General features: G+C 36.9%; 2 protein-coding genes across 2 annotated transcripts in view; one reads left to right on the forward strand and one right to left on the reverse strand.

The window, feature by feature from the left end:
• Positions 1-7,679, forward strand: part of LOC112052875 (mucin-3A) — a 24,264-nt gene extending 16,585 nt beyond the window's left edge. Inside the window, exons 2-4 of the mRNA XM_024092109.2 lie at positions 2,815-2,915; positions 3,417-4,122; positions 4,613-7,679. Coding sequence (XP_023947877.2) covers positions 2,815-2,915; positions 3,417-4,122; positions 4,613-7,119 — 3,314 coding nt within the window. The 3' untranslated portion in view covers positions 7,120-7,679. The remainder of the gene's footprint in view (positions 1-2,814; positions 2,916-3,416; positions 4,123-4,612) is intronic.
• Positions 7,662-21,876, reverse strand: LOC112052874 (activating signal cointegrator 1). Its single transcript, XM_024092108.2, has 12 exons — positions 21,671-21,876; positions 21,466-21,590; positions 20,556-20,744; positions 19,324-19,442; positions 18,461-18,609; positions 16,771-16,934; positions 13,968-14,143; positions 12,565-12,734; positions 10,836-10,957; positions 9,720-9,816; positions 8,752-8,852; positions 7,662-7,835 (listed from the first exon to the last, which is right to left on the reverse strand). The coding sequence occupies exons 1-12, from the start codon at positions 21,736-21,738 to the stop codon at positions 7,747-7,749; spliced, it is 1,569 nt and encodes a 522-aa protein (XP_023947876.1). The 5' UTR covers positions 21,739-21,876; the 3' UTR covers positions 7,662-7,746.
• Between the last annotated feature and the right edge of the window lie 1,193 nt (positions 21,877-23,069).

The following is a 23,069-nucleotide window of genomic DNA, read 5'->3' on the forward strand; positions in this document are numbered from 1 at the left end:
ATATGGGGTGATATGGGTTGATAATGATGAACTCACTATGCGTATGCAATAGCTATTAGCTTCACCTGTACACGCTCAACTATGGCGCCAGAATTAGAAAATAAACTGCTTTTTATTAACTTACAGTTAAAAAAAAATCAGTCTAGGTTGTTGTCACTCATAATCTTGTTAATAAATTCCATGTCTTAGCTTCTTACTGACTGACTGTTTTAATTAACTTAAAATATTAAACGTGTCTTAAACGGTGAATTTTCTTAATTCTCTGCGTGTGTGAAGTCTGCCAAACCGTATTGGGCCAGCGTGGTGGACTATAGGCCTAACCACATCTGAGAGGAGACTCGAGCTCAGCAATGAGCCGAATATGGGTTAATAATGCATCATGCATATAGTGTGTAGATGAAAATGCACCTCCTGCAAAATGTTCTGGGGGCGCACATTGATCACATTTCTTATTTCGAATCTTTAAAATTAAAATTAACTATGGCGCATTACGTCTTTCGATATAATATATTATACTAACTCTAACTTTCGGTTTAAATAACTACTGGTTCTCTGTGCACGGTACCTCGTTGAAAACCACGAACCACGACAAAACACGAACCAAAATTGAATACCAACTTAAATATCAACGACCAACTTAAATATTATATATTGTATACTGTCGCAGAAATAGAAGTCTAGAAAACGTCAAATTCAATTGTTTTCATATCCGCCTATTTATGAATCGATCATGATTGAACGTTTACTTAGATCACGTCACAACGCCGGTAAATGGAAAACTGTAAACAGATTTGTAGAGCGGAACTGATCGCTGTCGAATCCGACGTTCCCACGACTTCGGACACGCTTTTTTATTCTACGACTAAATGATATCGGTTATGAAGCTGTTTCAATAACAATTTATTTACTTTTTATTTATTTATTTTGACGTGACAACTATAATTATAATTCGATGGAGCCGGCTGCATACTCGAAAAAAGATGACGTCATGCGTCGTTCCCTCGCTCTAGGGCTGCCAACTTTTATTACAAGAAATAAAGTATATTCTGGTCTATGAAGATTATTAAACAGTATTTTAGGAAAACGAACATTTTCTTTCGAAAAATGCAACCATTCCATCAGTATTTTCTTATAACGTTGTCACGTTTCTTATAACTATGGTTCGATCCCCGCCTCGTTTGGTCTATGGTCGTACCCACTCCTAATACTGTCTATCCCTGCTAGTTGAAGGGAAATGGGAATATTGCTCATAATTAAAAAATATGGCAAACATTCTTTTTTTTTAATAAAAACCCCCTCTCCATAAAATATAGAAGAGGATATGAAGCTTAGAGTTAGACCCACCAGTCCCAACACATTGCTTCAATGCGGGTTTGCCTAGCCTGGCTTAGGCTGCTTTTCCATCAGAGATGTGCTACGCTACGTTGCTATAGCCCAGTGGATATGACCTCTGCCTCCGTTTCAGGAGGGTGTGGGTATGAATCCGGTCTGGAGCATGCACCTCAAACTTTTCAGTTGTGTGCATTTTAAGAAATTAAATATCACGTGTCTCAAACTGTGAATGAAAAACATCGCGAGGAAACCTGCATAACAGGGAATTTTATTAATTCTCTACGTGTGTGAAATCTGCCAATTCACATTGGCCCAGCGTAGTGGATTATTGGCCTAAACCCACTCACTCATGCTTTTAAACTGCTCAATTTTTTTTTTTAATATTTAATCTAATCTTTAATTCTGAGAGGAGACTCGAGCTCAGCAGTGAGCCGCATATGGGTTGATAATGATGATGATGATAAATTAACATTTCCCCGTTCTCTTCGAATCTAGTAATCTTTGTACCAAATTAAATGAAAGTTGACCCTAACTGTGTGTACGTTAGGGTCACACTTTCATTTGCTTTGTCAATGTCTATTTGAAAAGTAAAATTACGAACGTATTTTGTGGAAGAAACTGATTGGCCGTGTTAGTCATTATTTTTGAATTATCATTATTAACGGCCAGTTTCTTCATCGTAAGTAACAGTCAAAGTAACGTCATAAAGCAAAAGTGACGGTCTTAATCACGGAAAAATAAAGTCTTTTTTACTACTTACTACTTTTACTGTTACTTTAGCTTTACATGAAGAAACTGGTTGTTAGTACGCACTTGTTTACTGTATCCAATGTATTAACTGTATCCGTGTGAAAAAAAAAGTTTGTCCATTTTATTTTAAACAAATCAATACATATAAGTAAAATTTATGTGTTTATACGACACATAATTAATGATTTATAACATTTAAAACGTAAACAAGCTGTATAAAATTTTTGTATGTCGGTCTTTCTGTTTGTCCGGGCTAATCTACGGCTAAGTCGATTTTAATGGGGCTTTCTGATTGAAAGATAGAGGAGTATATTGAGTAATAAGTATTTTTTATCCCGAATCAATATAAAATTCGGAAAATATCCTGAAAAAAATGATTCCCGCGGGATTTATGAAAAACTGAATTTTGTGTGAACGAAGTCGCGGGTATCCCCGTGAATAAATAAATAAGTGAATAAATAATAATCAAAATTTACAATAATAATAATGGCAGACTTCACACACGCAGAGAATTGTGAAAATTCTCAGGTGTGCAGGTTTCCTCACGATGTTTTCCTTCACCGTTTTACTTTGTATGCAAACGAAAATTTTTTTTAGTTAAAAAAAAATAGTTATGTAGTTCGGCTCCTATAAGTGGACTTGTCAACACCTTGAAGTTATAGGAAATACTCCAGAGCACCCTGTATATTAAGAAGGTTTTTAACTAGAGCATGATTTTTTTTTGTTGCGCAGGGGTGCAGCTCTGCCTGCTGGCGCTGGCAACACTAACGCTGCTGCTGTCGGTCGCGGCTCACAGACCTCATCGGAGACGATCTTTAGTGGCACAAGCTCAAGTAGGTATTCTACTATACAGTGTTCTCAGGCAGTTGTGTGAGTGTGAGTGAGAGTGTGTGGGGATGGACTCAGCATTTTTCATTTGTTGCAATGAAAAGAAAGGGAGAACGATATTTTCGTATTCGAATGGTCGACAATTGATTTCTTATATCTTGAGATAGGTAATTCGTCGAACGTTTTCCTGGGTCAATCGAAAAAACTAATTTCTTCCGAGAAATTCTCAGTTGCAGCTCGGAGTTAGGAAGTTGGTGGTGCTAACGATCCTGGTCATTATCATGAACAAAGCTTATAGATTACAGTTACATAGTCAAACATTTTTAAGCACACTAACCCTTATTCGTAGTTCTCATTATCAGAAATATAAAGGTAAAATATAAAAATATCCGGACGGTTTATGACAGATCATTATCATTTTGGTTCAAATATTTTTCTACTTAGCCACTCTTACCACCATCAAATTGTTGTTCTAATATTAACATAAGAATATATTTTTATTCCAGAATTTGCCAGTGTCCAAAGGCGGCTGGCGGCCCGTCGTCGGTTCTGGTGGACTCCTCTACGGTTCACTGAACACAGCGCCCCTACATGCGCCGTACAAGATACCTGTCTCGGGTCTAGAGATGTACCATTCCTCAGCGAGACCCCTAATAGCTAGAGACGTGAACAAACTGACATCGATAGCTCAATCGTACCGCCCCACAACACTACGAACTGTGCCAGTAACATCCCACTTACCTCCGAACCAACCAATAAATTCATACCTCAATCCATTCGCTTTGCCGAACAACCTAAACCATTACAAATTCCTCCAAAACTATCCAATAGATAGTATGCTTTTCCGGAACCCCCCACAAACGTATTCGGCTCGTCCTGTGAAGACAAAACAGAAGCAACAATACCACAACATATTGCAACAGTTTTCAAACGTTCAGCCGATCCAATACGGTCAGTACAATATACCTTTGGACATGTATGGGAAGATAGATTACCCAAGACAGGACACGAAGCGGCCGCAGTCCGCAGAAACCGAGATCTTCAAACCAGAAGTTTACAAGTTACCAGACAGCGAAACAGCTTCTCAGTTCAACGCAAAGCCTGTGAAGACAGTCCAGCAACAAACTATGACGTCGAAACTACCCATCAATCAATATGGACATCCATTCCAAGATAATGTGTACAACATGCAACAATTCCCGAGTTTTTTAGGTTAGTAACTACCTGCAATATGTCTTTTAACGTTAATGAAACTAAACAAAGGATGATTTTCATATTTTATTTTATCACGACAAGCAAACAAAAAAATAACAAAATTGACACAAATAAACCTCCTATAATTTAAAAATGTAAAATGAGGAGAAATGCGTAGAACCAATGTCGCCGACATAGCTCAACGAGTCACGAAGCTGAAGTGGCAATGGGCGGGGCACGTAGTTCGAAGAGCCGATGGACGTTGAGTTTCCAAGGTATTAGGATGGCGACCCCGCACTAGAAAGCATAGTGTTTGCCGACCCCCCACCGGGTGGACTCGCAGGGATTTACTGGATGCAGGTTCAGATTGGTGATGTTTGTAAGTCCCTACAAAAGTCTTATGTCCTGCAGTGGACGTCCATCGGCTGACATAATGATGATGATACTATTAGGAAACAAAATGTTGATAGATATATAAGTTTAACATTTTCTTATTTCTTTTTTTCAGGTACTTTCGGATCCTTTGGCCTACAATCCGTAAAAGGAAGAGACCATTTGCATCCAAACACAAAAACGACATATTTACCCCCACAGCCGACTAAGCAGACAATTTTCAACTCGTTTAGCTATTCGCCGAATTTCAAAACTACATCAGCTTTGTTTTCTTCAACCACCCCCAAGATACAAACTACGCAAAACCATTTGATCTTTGGTTCCACGTTCAATGATTTAGGTAATGTGCCTACACCACAAACAAAAGTAGTCTCACCGTTAAAAATTGATCCCAATGGAAGTAAAAACTACTTTAAAGCCAGTCCCCAAGACCCGTTCATCAAGAATTTCCACAACTTCGACTATAATAAGATAACCACTTATAATCCCCCAATCATACAAAGTACAACACAAAGTGCGTTTAACGACTACTACCAATCACAAAACTACGACGATCCCGAAACTGTCAACATTAACTATGATAAAACGAAGCAAAAGTTATCTGACAACGTCGGTCTAACGCAACAAGTTTCCCAACAATACGCCAATGCTCCAGGATTATTTGATTTACAAAACTCATTCAATGCTCTATCACATCGCCCAACATACGCAGTCGTGGAAAATGTATCAGAAGATATAAACACGGAAACACCGGCATGGACTGTAACTCCACAATCTCATGGTAACAATCAGAAACTTGAAGAAACGGTTACAAAACCTGAGAATACCAACAACATTTTCGAAAAACCAACAACCACAAATCCTGATTCCGCAGATGAGTACGCCATTGTTACTGAAAGCGATAAAGGTTATGAAAATGGCTTCAATTACGAAAGTCACATAGACACACAGAGCAGACGACCTCTGGGCGATGACTTTGAACCAATAGGAAAGACTAAATTAAAGGAATACTATTACAAAGTGTCTACGCCAACATATGACCACAAAACTTACAGACGGACGAAAAAGCCCAATGAATCGCAGAAACAAGATGTAACAACACAAATTACAAATAATATAAGTATAAAAGATATTAACGACGCAGCGATTGAAACATTACCTACGCTGCCTCCCAATCTACACTTTAAACGCCCTAGCACTTCTGAACCTTTAGTAGATAAGGATAAAATTAGAAAAAGGAATAAAATCAGAAGACGTCGTCCTATAAACCGAAACAAAGAAGAGACAACCACCCGCAGAGATGCATCTACAGAGGCTTCCACTACTATTGCAGAGGAAATTCCTACTATACGACCACGGGTAAGGCCTATCAAGACAAGAACTGAATCGAGCCTGACTACTCCGACTGTAACTACAGACTTAACTACAAGTGCATTACCAACCACGTCCGCAACAAAACCCACGGTCATTAGGAAAAAGCTACTCGGTCACCGACGTCCTCTAACTACTCCTTCAGAGAAAATCGATACAACAACACAAGCTACAAAAGTACTTGATCAAAGTAAAGAGTCTCCAATAATGAAAATATCTTCTCGTATACAATCAACTAAATTACCAACGAATAATAATGAACAGAAAACCAGCGAAATTCCAGATTATAGTCATAAACAGGACGAAAAGGATACACCAACAAGTGACGTCTCCGTAAGCCTAAACGATAACTTAAATGAGTTTTCATTCCACAGAGATGTAAGACCTGTAGGAATCAAAGAATCTACCACAGAATCTATTAAACAAACTGAATCAACAACTATCGCACGCACAGAATCGGATTCGCGAACAACGGGAAAAATACAAAGACCAAGGCTCAAAAATAAATTGGATAGACCCAAATTCAGCGTCAAAGATTATAGAAATCGTCTGAACTCAACTACAAGTACTACGGAGAAAGTAGAAGAAAATACACCAAAAGCAAGACATGCACCAAGAAAGAATCCTTACAGCGAGTTACTTTTTACCGACGTCGAAACAACAACTGAGAGAAAGAAGTTCACACCCAAAGAACCAAGATACAAATTAAACAAGACAGAAATCAACGAACAGGAAATTCATTCGAGACATAATGGGCGAGTCAAACAGGCAGAGAGCGAAGTAACGACTCAAAAGATTTCATCTAGAATCCGAATTGGTCAGAGACGGCCGAAACCTACAGAAGACGCTACTGAAACGACAAGTCCTACAACAGTACACAGTAAAAGGCCTCAGAGAAAGAAGATTCCAGATTCAGAAATTGGACAATCAGTACAAGATATAACAGTTACAGAAACAGCAAACAATGATCACAAAAACGATATCACATCAGAAAGAACGCGTTCTGAAAGTGCAATAATGAAAATAGCAGACAAGAAACATCAAGATCACATAGAACGCCTCTTCGAGCATTCAAAGCGAGTATCAGATTTAACTTTAGCAGCTAGTAAAGACTACAACACCCCTGGAATGTTTAAAACTCTTTCGTCAAACAGCAGAAGGATACCAAGTTATTTCACAATAGCTACAGATGACCCTATACTTCCAATAGAAGCTTTCTTCCCTCAGCTTAACCAAAAGAAGGAATCATAACGTTCCTATATATTAATAAGGGAGCGTCCAAACCTTACGTAAAGTTAGCTCCTGACTGTGAGCCAAGATGACGTAGTTTTTGCTTTTGTAATTTGCGTAGCGTAGTATGGCCAATATAATTAACGTTTGTCTTTACACACTAGGGTGGAAAGTGATCTTGCTGGCATTACGTCAGGTATGGATGCATTTTAAAAGTTACAAAAACCAAATCTCTTCGACTGCCAAAGCGTCAGAAAAAATCTAGTTTTACGCAATATTAGTTCTAGCATTTAAAAATTTGTGGTTGTTTAAAACCCCACCTGCATTTCTATATTTAACAATTTTTTTTAAATATAAATTTTAACAATGACTTCTTGTTATTCATGTTGGTGCTCATTTTATATTAGTATTAAATCCAATATATCGTGAATGATATATTCGTATAGTATTATATTAGTGTACGTAATATGTGTGTGTGTTGACTTTTGTGTAAGAGTAGGTTATGTATGTGTGTGTTTTAAATATTTATAATGATGTAGATGTTAAATGTGTAAATAAATTAATTTCTTAAAGTAACAAAATCGTTTTATTTTATTTTAATTTATATAAACATCGTATGGTATGTTTAAAAGTAATTTTATAATAACTTTAACCAGCATTAGCTTCTTCAGCTTGCATTTTTGATGTTTTCTGAATGGATTTCAATGCTGCTTGATGAATACTCTTATCCAAGGAATCTGTAAAGGAAATATATACTAATTTTATAAAGAGGAAAGATTTGATTGTTTGTTTGTTTGCATGTAACAGGCTCCAAAACTACACAACTGATTTGAAAAATTCTTTCACCGTTGGGAAGCTACACTATCTCCGGGTGCTATAGGCTATATTTTATCCCCATATTCCTACAGGATATACTAAAATATCTTTGCTTTTTAAAACTAAAAACTGCAATTTTAATATACTCTATGTAACCTCGTGTCGTTTTGTATGTCTGTTCAATTCACTCTAATCTCTAGAACTAATAACCAAGTTTGACAGCAAAAATTTTGCAATTTTCTACTTAATCAATTTGGGATACCTAAATGCTGAATACACTAAAAAAAAATACACACTTCAAGTTAAAATAAAAAGCTTATATCTATACTAATCTACACTAATATTATAAAGCTGAAGAGTCTGTTCGTTTGTTTGATTGAACGCACTAATCTTAGGAACTACTGGTCCGATTTGAAAAATACTTTCAGTGCTAGATAGCCCATTTATCGAGGAAGGCTATAGGCTATATTCTATTTTCAAAAAAATTAGAGATCCTTCCTAAAACTCCAATAATGTAACCCAAAGTGTACAAAAGTTTTGTTTACATGGCGTGCGCTGCAAAAACTATTGATGTTAGAATAAAATAATGTACTACAAATTTGCAAAACACATCATTTTCTACAAAAAATGTCGCGACAGCATATATCTATCTTCTATATTTTAGCAGATATAGTACCTTTTGTACTTTAATATTTTTTTTAAATCATATACTAAGGTTTACGTCATTATTTACACAACTAAACTTAAATCCTTTTCAAAATGAATTACTTAATAATCAAGAGGATATTATAGAGATAAGATTTGCCTTTTACAGTATGAATAAATGGCTTGACTCACAAATCTTATGTTGTCCCTTGACAGGGAACCGCAGCCTCAGACTGATGGGGTTCGAACAAATGAACACGTAGGGACTGTCGCTCTCATCCGTGTCTGCGTATCTGGAAATTAAATATTTATATCTAAAAATATCTTTTCGTCCGAAATTCCTCAGTGCCTGAAGACAAAAGTCTTCGAACAGTGCGTGTTGCCAGTGATGACCTATGGTTCTGAGACTTGATCGCTAACTATGGGTCTCATAGGCTCAGAGTCACACAGCGGGCGATGGAACGAGCTATGTTAGGAGTATCTCTGCGTGATCGAATCAGAAATGAGGAGATCCGCAGAAGAACCAAAGTCACCGACATAGCTCAACGAGTTGCGAAGCTGAAGTGGCAATGGGCGGGGCACATAGTTCGAAGAGCCGATGGACGTTGGGGTCCCAAGGTGCTGGAATGGCGACCCTGTACTAGAAAGCGCAGTGTAGGCCGACCCCCCACCAGGTGGACTGACGACATCAAGCGAGTCGCAGGGATTCGCTGGATGCAGGTGGCTCAGTATCGTGATGTTTGGAAGTCCCTACAAAAGGCCTATGTCCTGCAGTGACAGTCCATCGCTGACATGATGATGATGATGATATCTAAAATGACTCTACTCTACTATGTCTCAATTGGAATTGTTACGATTTTTTTGACACCTCATTTATTAAATCGGTTCAGTAGTTTAGGCACTACGGTGGAACAAACATACATACATAGTATGTAGCATGTAGTATATAGTGGTAGTAGTAGCTTCGCCGTAGTCGGGTAAAAATAACAAGTGTCACTATCACTCTGTAACTATCACTATAAGATGATAATAAGTATAAGTTAACCCAAAAGAGAGAGATTCAAAGGAGAGACTGATATTTCGAACTCGACCGCTATTGGTCGACATTTGGTACCCATTTTAGGCTTATTTAGGATCTTAGGCCTGCCAATGTGACTTACTTCTTCGCATACTCCTCCTGCGGCAAGCAGTCGTCGACGTTGACGCAGCCCAACAAACACCCCGTCGGATAGAACGTTGGAAACTTGTGCTGCTCATCTGTTAACAGTTAAAAAATATATGTGGCGTGGTGGGTCTTAGCTCCATATCCCCGCTCTGGCTAAATGCATCTTTCAAATCTTTATAATATTAGTATAGAAATATAAATAGAGCCGTGATAGCCCAGTGGATATGACCTCTGCCTCCGATTCCGGAGGGTGTGGGTTCGAATCCGGTCTGAGCACCTCCAACTTTTCAGTTGTGTGCATTTTAAGTAATTAAATATTACGTGTCTCAAACGATGGAGTAAAAACATCGTGAGGAAACCTGTATACCAGAGAATTTTCTTAATTCTCTGCGTGTGTGAAGTCTGCCAATCCGCATTGGGCCAGCGTGGTGGACTATTGGCCTAACCCCTCATTCTGAGAGGAGACTCGAGCTCAGCAGTAAGCCGAATATGGGTTGATAATGAAGAAAAAGAATTACTTTATTGCACACAAAAATGATAAATTAAACTTCGCATCCAAAGGCGGCCTTATTACTATAAGTAATCTCTATCAGGCAACCCCTGACGAGAGAACTTGCGAAGAAAGAGCGGGATGGTGCAATACATTATAATTATATATACAAATAATTAAATATATATAGGTACATATACATTGTAGGTACATATATATTATGTATAATTATGTATGTAGGTGTACTCATATATTTTTTTTTTATTTATGTATATTTAGTATATTTTGTTTTATATGTAGTTTAATTTAGTATATTATTTTTAATAGTTTAATTATTATAGGTATGTTATATTGCACTATCCGCTATCCTTTCTTTAAATATTTCATTTAAGGTTGTCTGGAGGAGATCGCTTTTAGCGATTAGACCGCCTTTGCGCATCTTACTTTTCTATTTTTTTTTCCTTCTCTTATTTTTATTGTATCTAATTTGTGTGCAATAAAGAATTAAAATAAATAAATAAATAAATAATAAATATATTATTAAATTTATATATGTATTACATATATGTTACACTTAATAAATATATAATACATACTACTAATAATGATGAGCCGGATTACCTGGTCGCAGCACTCTGTACTGGTTCTCAACGGCGCTCACGACGCTGTGGTCCGGTGGTTTGGCGGTTGAAGCAATCCACAGGCGGCCGCGGTGGCTGGTGTACCAGGTTCGACCCTCGTGCCTGCAAAACCATAACAGCTACTAACTCTAACCGAATTATACTCGTCCGTTAATTTAATTTTTCACCCTTATTCTTTATTTTTCTGTGTTTTTTATTAGGGTTATTAGGAGCCTTTGTAGTATCACTCGTGCACATTTTAATTCTAATCAATGTACTTATATACCTAATTAGTTTTAATTTGGTTCTTATTTTATAATAGTTAACATAGGATGGCATTAGGTTGGATGGAACTCACAAAAGAAAGGGACAAATGGAAAAAGATGGAGGAGGCTTATACCCGAAGGGGCCAATTATTATTATTAACTAGTACATAATTAATTATTTAGATAAATATTTAGATTAGTAAAATAGTTTTAAGATATTGATACTACTATCTAAATGGGAAAAATAAAGCTTATTATAACATAGGATGTTGAACTGTGTACGTGGCGGCACCTGAACTGGGTCCTAACTGAAAATCAGTGCTGCATAGTTTTTTTTTTAAATTTAATATTAAAAAAAAGCTAGTATGACATCAAGATTATTTTATGGACATGGACATTTTTTAACTTATTATTTTGTATTAATTAAGTTTTCTTTTTTTCTCTTCTTTCAAATGTATTTAATTATTTAAGATAATTCATACACCAGTTATGGTAAAATGTATTAAGGCTCAATTCTATAAATGTACCATCATGTTAAACTTACATTTTCATTCATTCATTCATATCATTCATTCATTCATTCATTCATTCATTCATTTGTGTAGGAAGTACGTGGCAAAATGCTGAGTTAGGGCCTTTTTCTAGGTTATGCCACATATTGCAAGGCATTCTTCTTTTATTGCTCATTTTTTTGCGTGGACAATTAAGCTATGTAATAATTTAGAATTTAAGAATGTAATATGTGGCATTACTTAAAAATAAAGAAGTTGTTGTTTCTTTTCTTTCTATACACAAAATGTCAACGATTTATATCAAAAATTCCGGTTAGTAACAACTTTTCGTATACTACCCTCCTCCCAACTTGTATCAATAACGAGGTTATTAAAATTTGTTACTAACCAGCTGTTTTTATTTACTATTGCTTAATTAATTAATTAATAGTTATAGAACTTAACAGCCACAATATACTACTAGTTGCGTTGTACATTGTGTCGTTCCGTCGCTCAGAAATTTTTATTTAAACTAATTTACCTATTTTAAAACCACCACGCATTCCGCTGCGCCTTTGTGGCTCAGTGACTTACAAAACGGAGGTCCTGGGTTCGATCCCCGACTGGGCAGATTGATTGAGATTTTTCTTAATTGGTCCAGGTGGATGGTGGAAGGCTTCGGCCATGACTAGTTACCACCCTACCGACAAAGCAACTACTCCTAACAAGTTAGCCCGCTTCCATCATAGACTGCATCATCACTTACCATCAGGTGACAATGTAGTCAAGGGCTAACTAGTAAAGAATAAAAAAAAAACTTGTAATTTTTTTGTCCACGGATCCTGGGCTAACTTAATGAAGTTACATTTTTTTTAAATCTTATTATTTAACCCTAAAAATCTTTATCCCTATCTTAATCCCTAAGAAAAATCTTAATACTATTAAGTTGTTAATTAGTTGATTTTGAGTTTACCTTTTGATGCCCTCAACCAGCAAGGAAGCCCATGGTTGGTGCATGGAAAGACACTTGCCGGAGTCGCTCATCTCTTGCAGCTCCAGGTCTTGGATGCGAGAGTGCTGATTCCAGGAAGACCTCACCGCTGAGGAGTAGCCTTGGCTCTCCTGGTTCACTGACTCGTCAAACTGAGGAACAATATATATGTACTAATAGATGCAGCGCGCTTTCACCCGCGTGGTTCCCGTTCCCGTAGGAATACGGGGATAAAATATAGCCTATAGCCTTTGTCGATAAATGGGCTATCTAACACTGAAAGATTTTTTTTAATCGAACCAGTGGTTCCTGAGATTAGTGTGTTCAATCAAACAAACAAACAAACTCTTCAGCTTTATAATATTAGTATAGATTAGCAAGCATATGGATATGTGACATGATGGCCCCGAACCTATGACCTCATCCTTCAATTCAGAGGGCATAGGTTCGAATCTAGTCTGTGGCATGCACCTCAATTTCAGTTATTTGCATTTTAATAAATTAAATATCACAAACACATCGGTAAATGAAAAACATCGTGAGGAAACCAGAGATTTTTCTTAATTCTCTGCATGTGTGAAGTCTGCCAATCTTCATTGGACCAGCGTGGTGGACTATTGGCCTAACCCCTCTTATTCTGAGAGGAGACTCGAGCTCAGCAGTGAGCCGGACATGTGTTGATAAGGATGAACCTGCCTCTTGCTAACAGGCTAACTTTTTAGAAGTAGGATGACAATCCACACCCCTTTCAGTTTCTACACGACAACATACCGGAACACTAAATCGCTTGGCGGTACGTCTTTGTCGGTAGGGTGGTAACTAGCCACGGCCAAAGCCTCCCACCAGCCAGACATGGATCAATTAAGAAAATCTCAATCAGCCCAGCCGGGGATCGAACCCAGGACCTCCGTCTTGTAAGTCCACTGCGCATACCACTGCGCCACGGAGGCCGTCAAAACCTGAGAATATTCTTGATTTTCTCGAGTGTGAAATCTGCCAATCTGCATTGGGCGAGCGTGGTGGACTAAGGTCGAACCCCTTTCATTCTGAGAGGAGACTCAACCTCAGCAGTGAGCCGAATATGGATTGATGATGATGATGATGATGATACCTTTTTTTTTTGTTTTTGGAGGGGAAATCCTCATGGACACCCTAAAGGGTAGTGCCGGACTCTTACCGGCTAAAACCCCTCCTACCACCCTGTTAGCCGTATACCCGCCTTTCTTATGTATGTATGTATGTATGTTATTGTTGTTTTCCTTCTCATTTCCTCCTTCTCCTTTTCCTTTATAATTTCTTCAAGGAAGTCACTAATCGTTTTCCACTTTTTTTGTGATTCTAGCATTTTAGGTACTATGTTATCAACACTTATATGATGATGATACCTGCAGTAAAGGAGCGTTGACACCCGGAGCGACATCGCGGTCAGCCAACGAGTGGGCGAACATATCCGGCCGCAGTATCTGCGGGTCACTAGTCGCGCCACCGGTTGACGTTATCTGCCGTATGCGCTCTTCATCCACCTCGTGCTCTATTGAGTTGTCTTCTATGATCTGACGACCTGTAAAGTGATGACAGTTTTTTAAAATTGTTCAAATTAAGAGTATACTAATAGTAAAGCAATTTACACTTTAGAGTGAGACCCACAGTTTGTCAGATACACCATAAACGTTGAGAGTAGAGGCAGCAATTTATAGTTAGCTCAAGCAAATAGGGATGATGACGGTTTTTTAAATGTATATATATAAAAGAAAGTCGTGTTAGTTACTCCACTTATAACTCAAGAACGGCTGAACCGATTTAGCTGAAAATTGGCAGGGCAGGTAGTTTAGAGCCAGGAGAAGGACATAGGATACTTTTTTTTTTTGGGGTATGGTAGGGGTAGGGTAGGGGTAGAGTAGGGGTAGGGTAGGGGTAGAGTAGGGGTAGGGTAGGGGTAGGGTAGAGGTAGTTGAAAGTTTACATCGAGTTTCACGCCGACGAAGTCGCGGGCGTCCGCTAGTTGTATATAAATTAAGAGTGTATACTCGTTACTATTAGTATTAATAGTAAAGCAATTTTGTAAAAAATTTTAATAAAAAAATTCAACCGACTTCCAACTCAAAAATTAACTTAAACTAAAAAGCAAAAAATAACATCTTGCCTATGTGCTACCTTCTGATCAATTTGAAGGCGGTGCCAAGCCAGTGATGTTTTAATTAAACCCGTTAAAATCACACAATTTATGTGCTTCTTTCAGAAACAGCTTTAATTAAAACACGACACTAGATTGGCACCGCCTTCAAACTGATCAGAAGGTAGCACATAGGCAAGATGTTATTTTTTGCTTTTTAGTTTAAGTTAATTTTTGAGTTGGAAGTCGGTTGAATTTTTTTATTAAAATTTTTATTTTTTTATTTTTAGTGTTAGCATACCTACTGCGTGTGAACAAAACGCAAACAATTAGCTAAAACGTTGTTTTGTTATGACAGGTACCTAAGTCCTACAATCCCAATTTTGAAAATACTCCATAATTCATATACCTACAAAATTTTACTCTCCCTTTATCCACACTTAATATGAATATAACCAATTGTGTTGACTGTCCTCCGTCTTCATCACCAGACCCCTTTTGCAGTCACAACCCATTTGGGTGGAAAGTATTCATCAATATAAAATTAATCAAGTCCAAACACAAGGTAGCTACTGTGAACCGTCGAGGAGTTCCCTTAACTCTCCTTCGTCTTCATCACCAGACCTCTCAGGTGGAAAGTTCTCATCAATACAAAATTATCAAGTCCAAACACAAGGTAGCTACTGTGAACCGTCGAGGAGTTCTCTTCACTGTCCTTCGTCTTCATCACCAGCCCCTAATACAGTCACAACCCATCTAGGTGGAAAGTTCTCATCAATACAAATTTATCAAGTCCAAACACAAGGTAGCTACTGTAAATCGTTGACGAGTTCCATTATTTGTGTTTCGGCTCCATCATCAGATCAACACCAGACCTTCATAAAATTGTAGTGGCTTAAAATATCTTATGAAAACACTAACAAACGCACTAGCTGTCTCTACAATTTTCGAAAGTTCCCCTCAATTTCTCCAGGATGCCATCATCAGATCCTGACATGAAAAAAATGGGACCACCCTGGAATCAAACCCTTCAAAACAAAAAAAGAATTTTCAAAATCGGTCAATAAATGACGGATTTATCGCTGGACATACATAAAAAAAAAAAAAAAAAAAAAAAAACATACATACAGCCGAACGTAGAACCTCCTCCTTTTTGGAAGTCGGTTAAAAAGTAACAGAGTATGTGCGATCATTACTTTCCGAGCTACAGGGATTTAAATTGGCAGATTTGCGGCACTGCCGCGGATCCCTGGAAAACGCCCCATACGAAATGGCACGAATTAATGACGTCGTAGGTACATAATGATCATTAGATTTGTATGGGCGTTCAAAGAAAATTACTAATATCTTTGTTATTTATGCGTTTATGTTTATAGTTCATTTATTAAAAATGTCACATTTAATGTAAGGAACTTAAACTGTATGAATTTTCCCCTAATTACGATAAAAGATTATTAATAGATTTACAAATTTTATAATCTTATTTATTTTGCAAATATCCGGGCAATGTTTGCTTTTCATGTATAAATTAGTTAACATTGACCTTATTTAAATCAATATATTCAAACATAGTCATCATCCCTATTACTATCGGATGGACGAAGAAGTTTTCTCTTATCTAATCTTAGAGACAAAATATATCTCAGCATTCCGTGGATTTACAGTCGGGTGCCTGGTCGTCGGAAGGAGTCATCGTCGGAAAAACCGGACTAATGACCGATGGGTGTAGGGTTAAGGATGTTCTGACAGTTAACTTTCACTCCACTTCTCCGCTCGAGCAGCTTTGGATACCCTTTCTAAAATAGAACTTGTAACTAACAATGCAGAGTTGCCAGTCCAGCACATTGAAACTTCCATAATCATCCATTCTTAGAACCTACGCCCCCCCCCCCCCCCCCATATGCCCCGTCGATTGTTACTTCAATATCATGCGAATTTTTGGGCTATGGTCGATAACTTGGTGAAATGATCGTAGTTCACTTCACCATTAATTTTTGCTGGGTTGTTACCTTTAACAAGTCACATTTAAAGATTTTCTTATGGAAGTTTACTTCACTGGCTCTGGCAATACTTACCACCAAAGTCGAAGGTCATCTTCTTGTTGCGCCTGGACGCGTGCTTCTTGTCGTGCAGCGTCTGCTGGTACTGCTGCAGCTTGTCGCGCTCGCCCGAGCTCAGCCACACGCTGTTGGCGCTGAAGTAGTCGCTGTCGTCGTCCGTCACGCGCGTGCGTCGCTCGCTGTGTCGCAAACATTCCGTCATACTACACTGTGGCATACACAGACCAGTAGTTCCTAACATTAGCGCGTTCAATCAAACAAACAAACAAACTCTTTAGCTTTATAATATTAAGTATAGATTTTTTCTTTTTTTTGTTGTTGTGTGCTAATAAAATGTAAATAAACAACTAAAAAAAATGTATATTAGTAAATAAAATAAGTCAGTAAAAAATTAATCAATGAAAAATAAGACGTATCACATATTTTCGTTATGAATTTCCATATTACATTTGGGCAGACTTACGAAAAGGGAGTCACGGGGCATATTATTTGAATGGACACAAATACTTCGGTCAACGTAATGGAGAGGTTGAAGCCCAAAATACCTAAAAGGCTGGTCTGGGATTTGAAATTTTGAATAATTTTACAATCACCGTGTGGGTAAAGGGTTTTTATTTTATTGGATGCCAGGTTAATGTTTGATTGGGTAGCTTTGTTGGTACCTTTTATTGTATTTATATACTTTTGCTAACAGATTTGTCCTCGGGAAATTTTGCTATATGATATTATTTTCTTAATCTTGTCGCAAACATTCCATCACACTACACTGTGGCTCAAAGGGACTATAGTCCGCAACAGTCCTAATCCGTGCGGTATATACTACAAACAACCACTTCCCATGACGACGTTTTACGAGACGTATCGCGGGGGGCCGAGCCCGGTACTTTGCGTATTTTCCATTGGCGTTCATGGTACAGAAGTGCGAGTGTAACGCTATAGGGGAGCGGGCGCCAACGACTGTCAATGAATAAATGAAAATATCCCTGCCGCTTCTATCACACTCCAATCTGTCACCATACTCGTACTTTATGTACTGTGATTCATGCTCAAAGAAAGTAGAGTAATATAGTATAGTAAAGAAAGTAAGTCTATATAAGTCATATCGTCTCCAAAAAAAAAAGAGTAAAAAAAATCTTTTGTAGGTTTGGGTGTACGTAATAAGATCCCCAAGACTGTGATGGACCTGCCAATGCATAGCTTTAAGCAATGTGTTAAAAAACATTTACTTAGTTGAGCGTACTACAACATGAGTTCCTTTGGAGGCCGTTGGATCAGCTTCCACCTTCACACATTAAGTAAAACTATAAGAAATGTAAACAGTAATTGTTATCAATTGTAAATTATAATACTGTATGACTTTTTCAAAAGAGCAACTGTTGAGTATCTTCTCAGCAGAACCTGCCTTCCGAACCGGTGGTAGAATCTTTACAAATAGTCAACTGACATGTCAAAAGAGCTTGTAAACTGAGCCTACTTGAAATAAATGATTTTTGATTTTGATTTTGATTTAGAAATAATAATAATAGTAAATTTATATAAATATGTATTGTAAGATAGTTTTAAAAGGCCAACTGAGTATTTTACACAAAAGTCTGCCTTCCGAACCAGTGGCAAAATCACTACAAACAGACTAACTATATGTTTCATAAGTGATTTTTAACTACTTGAAATAGACTAATCTGATTTAATTTGCCAGTTTATTTACCTAGTGCGGTCATATTCTAGTAGCCTGTTTCTCTGTGATATGGCAGCCTCCCAGCCCTTAGGTCTGCTCCTCTCCATCAGAGTCTCCATGAGCTTGGCGCTCGACTTGGTTTTAGCATTTATTTCTCTTTGCTCATTTGGAGTGCATACCTGATTAAAAAATAAATAATCTAAATATACAAAACTCAAAGGTGACTGACTGACATAGTGATCCATAAACAAACAGCCCAAACCACTGGAAGGATCGGGCTGAAATTTGGCATGCAGGTAGATGTTATGATGTAGCATCCGCTAAGAAAGGATTTTGATCAATTCTACCCCCATGGGGATAAAATAGAGGCTGAAAGTTTGTATGAAACTTGGAATTTGTTCAAAAAATTCATGGGCTACTTTTTATCCCGGAAAATTCATGGTTCCCGCGGGATTTGTGAAAAACTGAATTCCACGCGGACGAAGTCGCGGGCGTCCGCTAGTAGTAAACATAAAGTAGGTGAAAATAAGCTAAAAATATCCTAAATTTACGGCAGGCTTCACAATGCCCTGTTACACTGTGTGATCTACAGTTGTACATTAAAATATTTATATGTTGTTTTTTTATTTGTAAAGTTTCTTAAATGAACTTTTTTTCAAAATTTAATAAATATAGTGTTAATGTAAATGATTTAACACTAGCAGACGCCGCGCGGTGTCACCCACGTGGTTCCTGTTCCCGTACCACACTCAAGATGAAACTACTCAAGAAAAATTAACTTTATAGTAATCAGTTGTACAAAATATTCTACGGATCCCTGATTATAACTTGTAAAGAATAAAAAAAAACACTTCATTACATTGCAGGTTGTTACTTTAATTCTGTAGACTTACCAGATTCCCACAAAACAAGCAGGGCCCGGAACCTTCTTGCTTGCAAACAACTCTGCCACATTGGAGACAGTTGTTTATCAAATCATGCTTCAATGCTTGACAATCGCAGTGATGTCTACCTATTTGTAAACAATTCAAAGTTAAAATTTGAAAATTGGTACAATTTTAATTACAACTACAATACAAACGTTTATTACATCAATATCTTTAATGCAACTGGTTAGTGTTAATATGAAAAGGTTAAGTTTAAATTTGGGTATAATGGAGTAGGCCTAAACCCACGCTGAACTATGGGGCAGTATAACCACATGTAGACATACAAAGGAGGCACTTCCAAGCCCCGACCCAAGGTTAACAAAGAAACTTATAAACCTTCCACAAGATAAGTTGAGAACAGTAGTTGGCCTCATAACAGGTCATTGCCCACTAAACAAACACCTTTCAATTCTAGGTATGACAGACAGTCCTCTGTGCAGAGCCTGCATAGAGGAGGACGAGACACCGCTACACGTTATGCTCAGTTGCAGAGGCGTAACGGAACAACGAGCAACCTACATTGGCTCCTCAGCGACACTCCATGAGGCTATCGGCGACCTGGGCGGCCTGCTAAGCTTCTGGAGCGAGCTCGGCTGGATGGAATAAATCCAGCGGGAACCTACACCGGAGGGACCCACGCACAACGGCCAATCAAATGGCTAAGTGCGGAAACGGCCCAGAATAAAGAAGAAGAAGAAGAAGTAGGCCTTTACCCGAAAAAAGTAAATGGGTGCCCAAATAATACAACAACAACAATAATTAATAATACAAGTATCAACCTACAATATTTATTTATTATTTTAGAATTAAGTTTCGTTAATTTAAGTTATTTTTAAGTTCTTTATCCTTTAATTGTTTGTATTCTATTATTTTTGTATTCGTGTGATTTTGGAAATAATTTTCGGCTCGGCTTATAATTATTATCATTATTCAATATTTCTATTATTTATTGTTCAACTCAATTAAAATCTGCTGTTATTGTGCTGGCCCTAAAGTTAAATTAAATCTAAGAGGTTACAGCCTAAGCCCTCATTCACACAAGAGTTTTTTTTAGGTCTACCTTCAGGTCAGGCTTATTAATTCAAACAAAATGTCAAAAAATTAAATGTAAACTTAAACATTTAATTCACTAAGTTTAAATTTGATTTTTTGATAATCAATAGAATAGAAATAATATCATTTAACCAAAAACAAACCTTTCAATAGAACAACTTGAGCGTTCTTCCCTTCTTGAGAATAGAGGTTGACAAATTTAGTTTTTTTCTTAGACTTAGACTCCTCATCAGTTTTCACATGTTGTGTAACAGGCGTCTGTTCACTTATGAAATCCTGTTGTTGTTTATTTTTTGATATCTTTTTCTTTTGTTGCTTTGTTTGGGAATTTCCTGGAAAAAGATAAAACTATCAATTACATACTCTTCAGTAGTTATCCATAGAAGAAATGATCACATGCTATAAATTTTTAAATAAGACAATTTTTTTTTTTACTTTTTACAAGTTAGCCCATGACTACAATTTCATCTGACGGTAAGTGATGATGCAATCTACGATGGAAGCGGGCTAACTTGTTAGGAGGAGGATAAAAATCCACATCCCTTTCGGTTTCTAGAGAACATAGTTCCGGAACACTAAATCGCTTGGAGGTACATCAGTGTCAGTAGGGTGGTAACTATCCACAGCCAAAGCCTCCCACCAGCCAGACCTGGACCAATTAAGAAAACCTCAATTGGCCCAGGACCCCTCTGTCTTGTAAATCCTCGCGAATGCCACTGCGTCTTGGAGGCTGTCAAATACATCTCCTACTAATTAAGGGTAATGTTTCTGTACTTGTAGGGGGTGTCTCTGAATCTACTGATCCGATTTTGAAAATTCTTTTACCAGTAGGGAGCCATAATAATTATTACTGAGTGTCATCATTTTGAGAGAGTTCCCGTATTTTCACGGAAAAGGGAACTACGTGACGCTTCGGCTAGTAATTAAGTAAAATGTATTCACATTTACGCTAAGCAAATTTTGTTGAAAATTGTTGTCACCCAGAAATCCACCCTCAATTGCAGTTTGTGCGGAAATGAAAATTTTTCTTAAACATATAGATACACATCTAACCTTTATTGGGAAACAGCTTCTTAGTCAACTCCAAGTAAAAGTTTTTATGCTGTGAATTATCGAAATCGAGTAATGTTTTTAGATACTCATTTAAGTCCTTTTCATTTTGTATTGACAAAATATATCTGGAACAGGAAAATTAATAATTGTAAGTTGTAATCCTATATTCATTAAAAAAGTAGTAAGAAATTACTTTTCGTCTTACTTTATTAAATCTTCAGGAATTTCGAAGTCCAATATTTTACATAATCCTTCACTTATCCATTCCTCCATGATTATTTAAAAAATTGCACAATTACGTGCAAGAGTGATTTTTGCAAGATTCAAAATTTATAAAATTTTCCGAAACCGAAATCAAAATTACACCTCACACTCACAGTGGCAAGTTGGCATTTGGCAACTGGCTGACAGTTGACACTGACAATCTGACACTTGACAGGCATTTGAATTTGATAGAATGATGACAACCATTAAGGCTGTCAACGTAACCAGCTGACCAGTGACCACAGATGTATAAAATCTCAGACTAGTTTAATTAAATAAAAGATCCTTCTCTATTATTTTCATAGATTTACGAGTCGATACAAGTATGCTAGGTGTCAAAGCAAGTATGATTATTTCCTTTAAATGAGGACCCTAAGAGGATCGACTGTTTACAAAAATATATTCACGAACTTTACCAAAGCTCGGTCTTATAGGTTTATTTTTTTTTTATTTATTTTGGCAAAAACAGTCATTACAAAACAATATTACTAATTATAAGAAAATACAATCAAAATAGACAATACATTGCCGAAAAAGTACTTATAAATATAAAAAAGAGTTTGAACATCGGAAATAGTGAGTAGGTACAGAAGTTATAATCGAAGTATTATTATTGATATTTTTTAAAACATGCTTTTTTAATTACATCTAAAGAACTAAAACTTAGGTCTAAATGAGAAAATTCAACATTATATAATCTCATAGCTCGAGAAACGCAACAGTTGCGTGTATATTTTTTATAAAAGTAGGGAGGTGAAAATAAATTAAATTTACGGTTGGGGCGACTAGGAAGTTTAAATCGGTATGAAAAATTAATTTTAGATAGTAACCCGGGAAAATCGATCATGCCGTTCATTACTTTATATAAGAATGTGATATCAAATTGCTTTCGTCGATTATATAAGCTTAAAATACGATGATGCTTTAAGGAATTTTCATAGGAATCACAATGGAAGTTAAAACGAAAGTTTAAGGTTCTAATAAACTTACGTTGAACTTTTTCGATACGATCAATATGAAATTTTAACGTCATAGTACAACTTACACCTTATATAAAAATAATAAGTACATCTATGACCCACACACCCAACACACTAAAAATAGTCTAATTAAAATATTACTGTAGGACTCAATACTCTGGATTAGTTGAATTGTAAACTCGATTTTCAAAAAATGGGGTACATAAATAGCGCTCTTAATAAGTCTAAGTAACCAGCAGGAAGTTAAAAATGATTAGAGATAATTTTTAATGAGTAAGCATTTTAGCTTATAGCATTATAAAACTATAAAAAATGAATTAAAATCTACTCACTATCTGGGTTCCGAGGTTTCATAGAGTT

The sequence above is a fragment of the Bicyclus anynana genome, chromosome 20, assembly GCF_947172395.1.
Source record: "Bicyclus anynana chromosome 20, ilBicAnyn1.1, whole genome shotgun sequence".
NCBI lineage: Eukaryota > Metazoa > Arthropoda > Insecta > Lepidoptera > Nymphalidae > Bicyclus > Bicyclus anynana.

Bases quoted from the DNA above. Each gene is read 5' to 3' on its own strand.
- LOC112052874 (XM_024092108.2), bottom strand. From the start codon at position 21,738: ATGGAGGAATGGATAAGTGAAGGATTATGTAAAATATTGGACTTCGAA. The intron at 16,935-18,460 runs GTAAATAAACTG...TTTGCGACACAG, and splicing joins CTAGAATATGACCGCACTAG to CGAGCGACGCACGCGCGTGA. The intron at 10,958-12,564 runs GTAAACTCAAAA...ATGGTTTTGCAG, and splicing joins CTGGTTGAGGGCATCAAAAG to GCACGAGGGTCGAACCTGGT.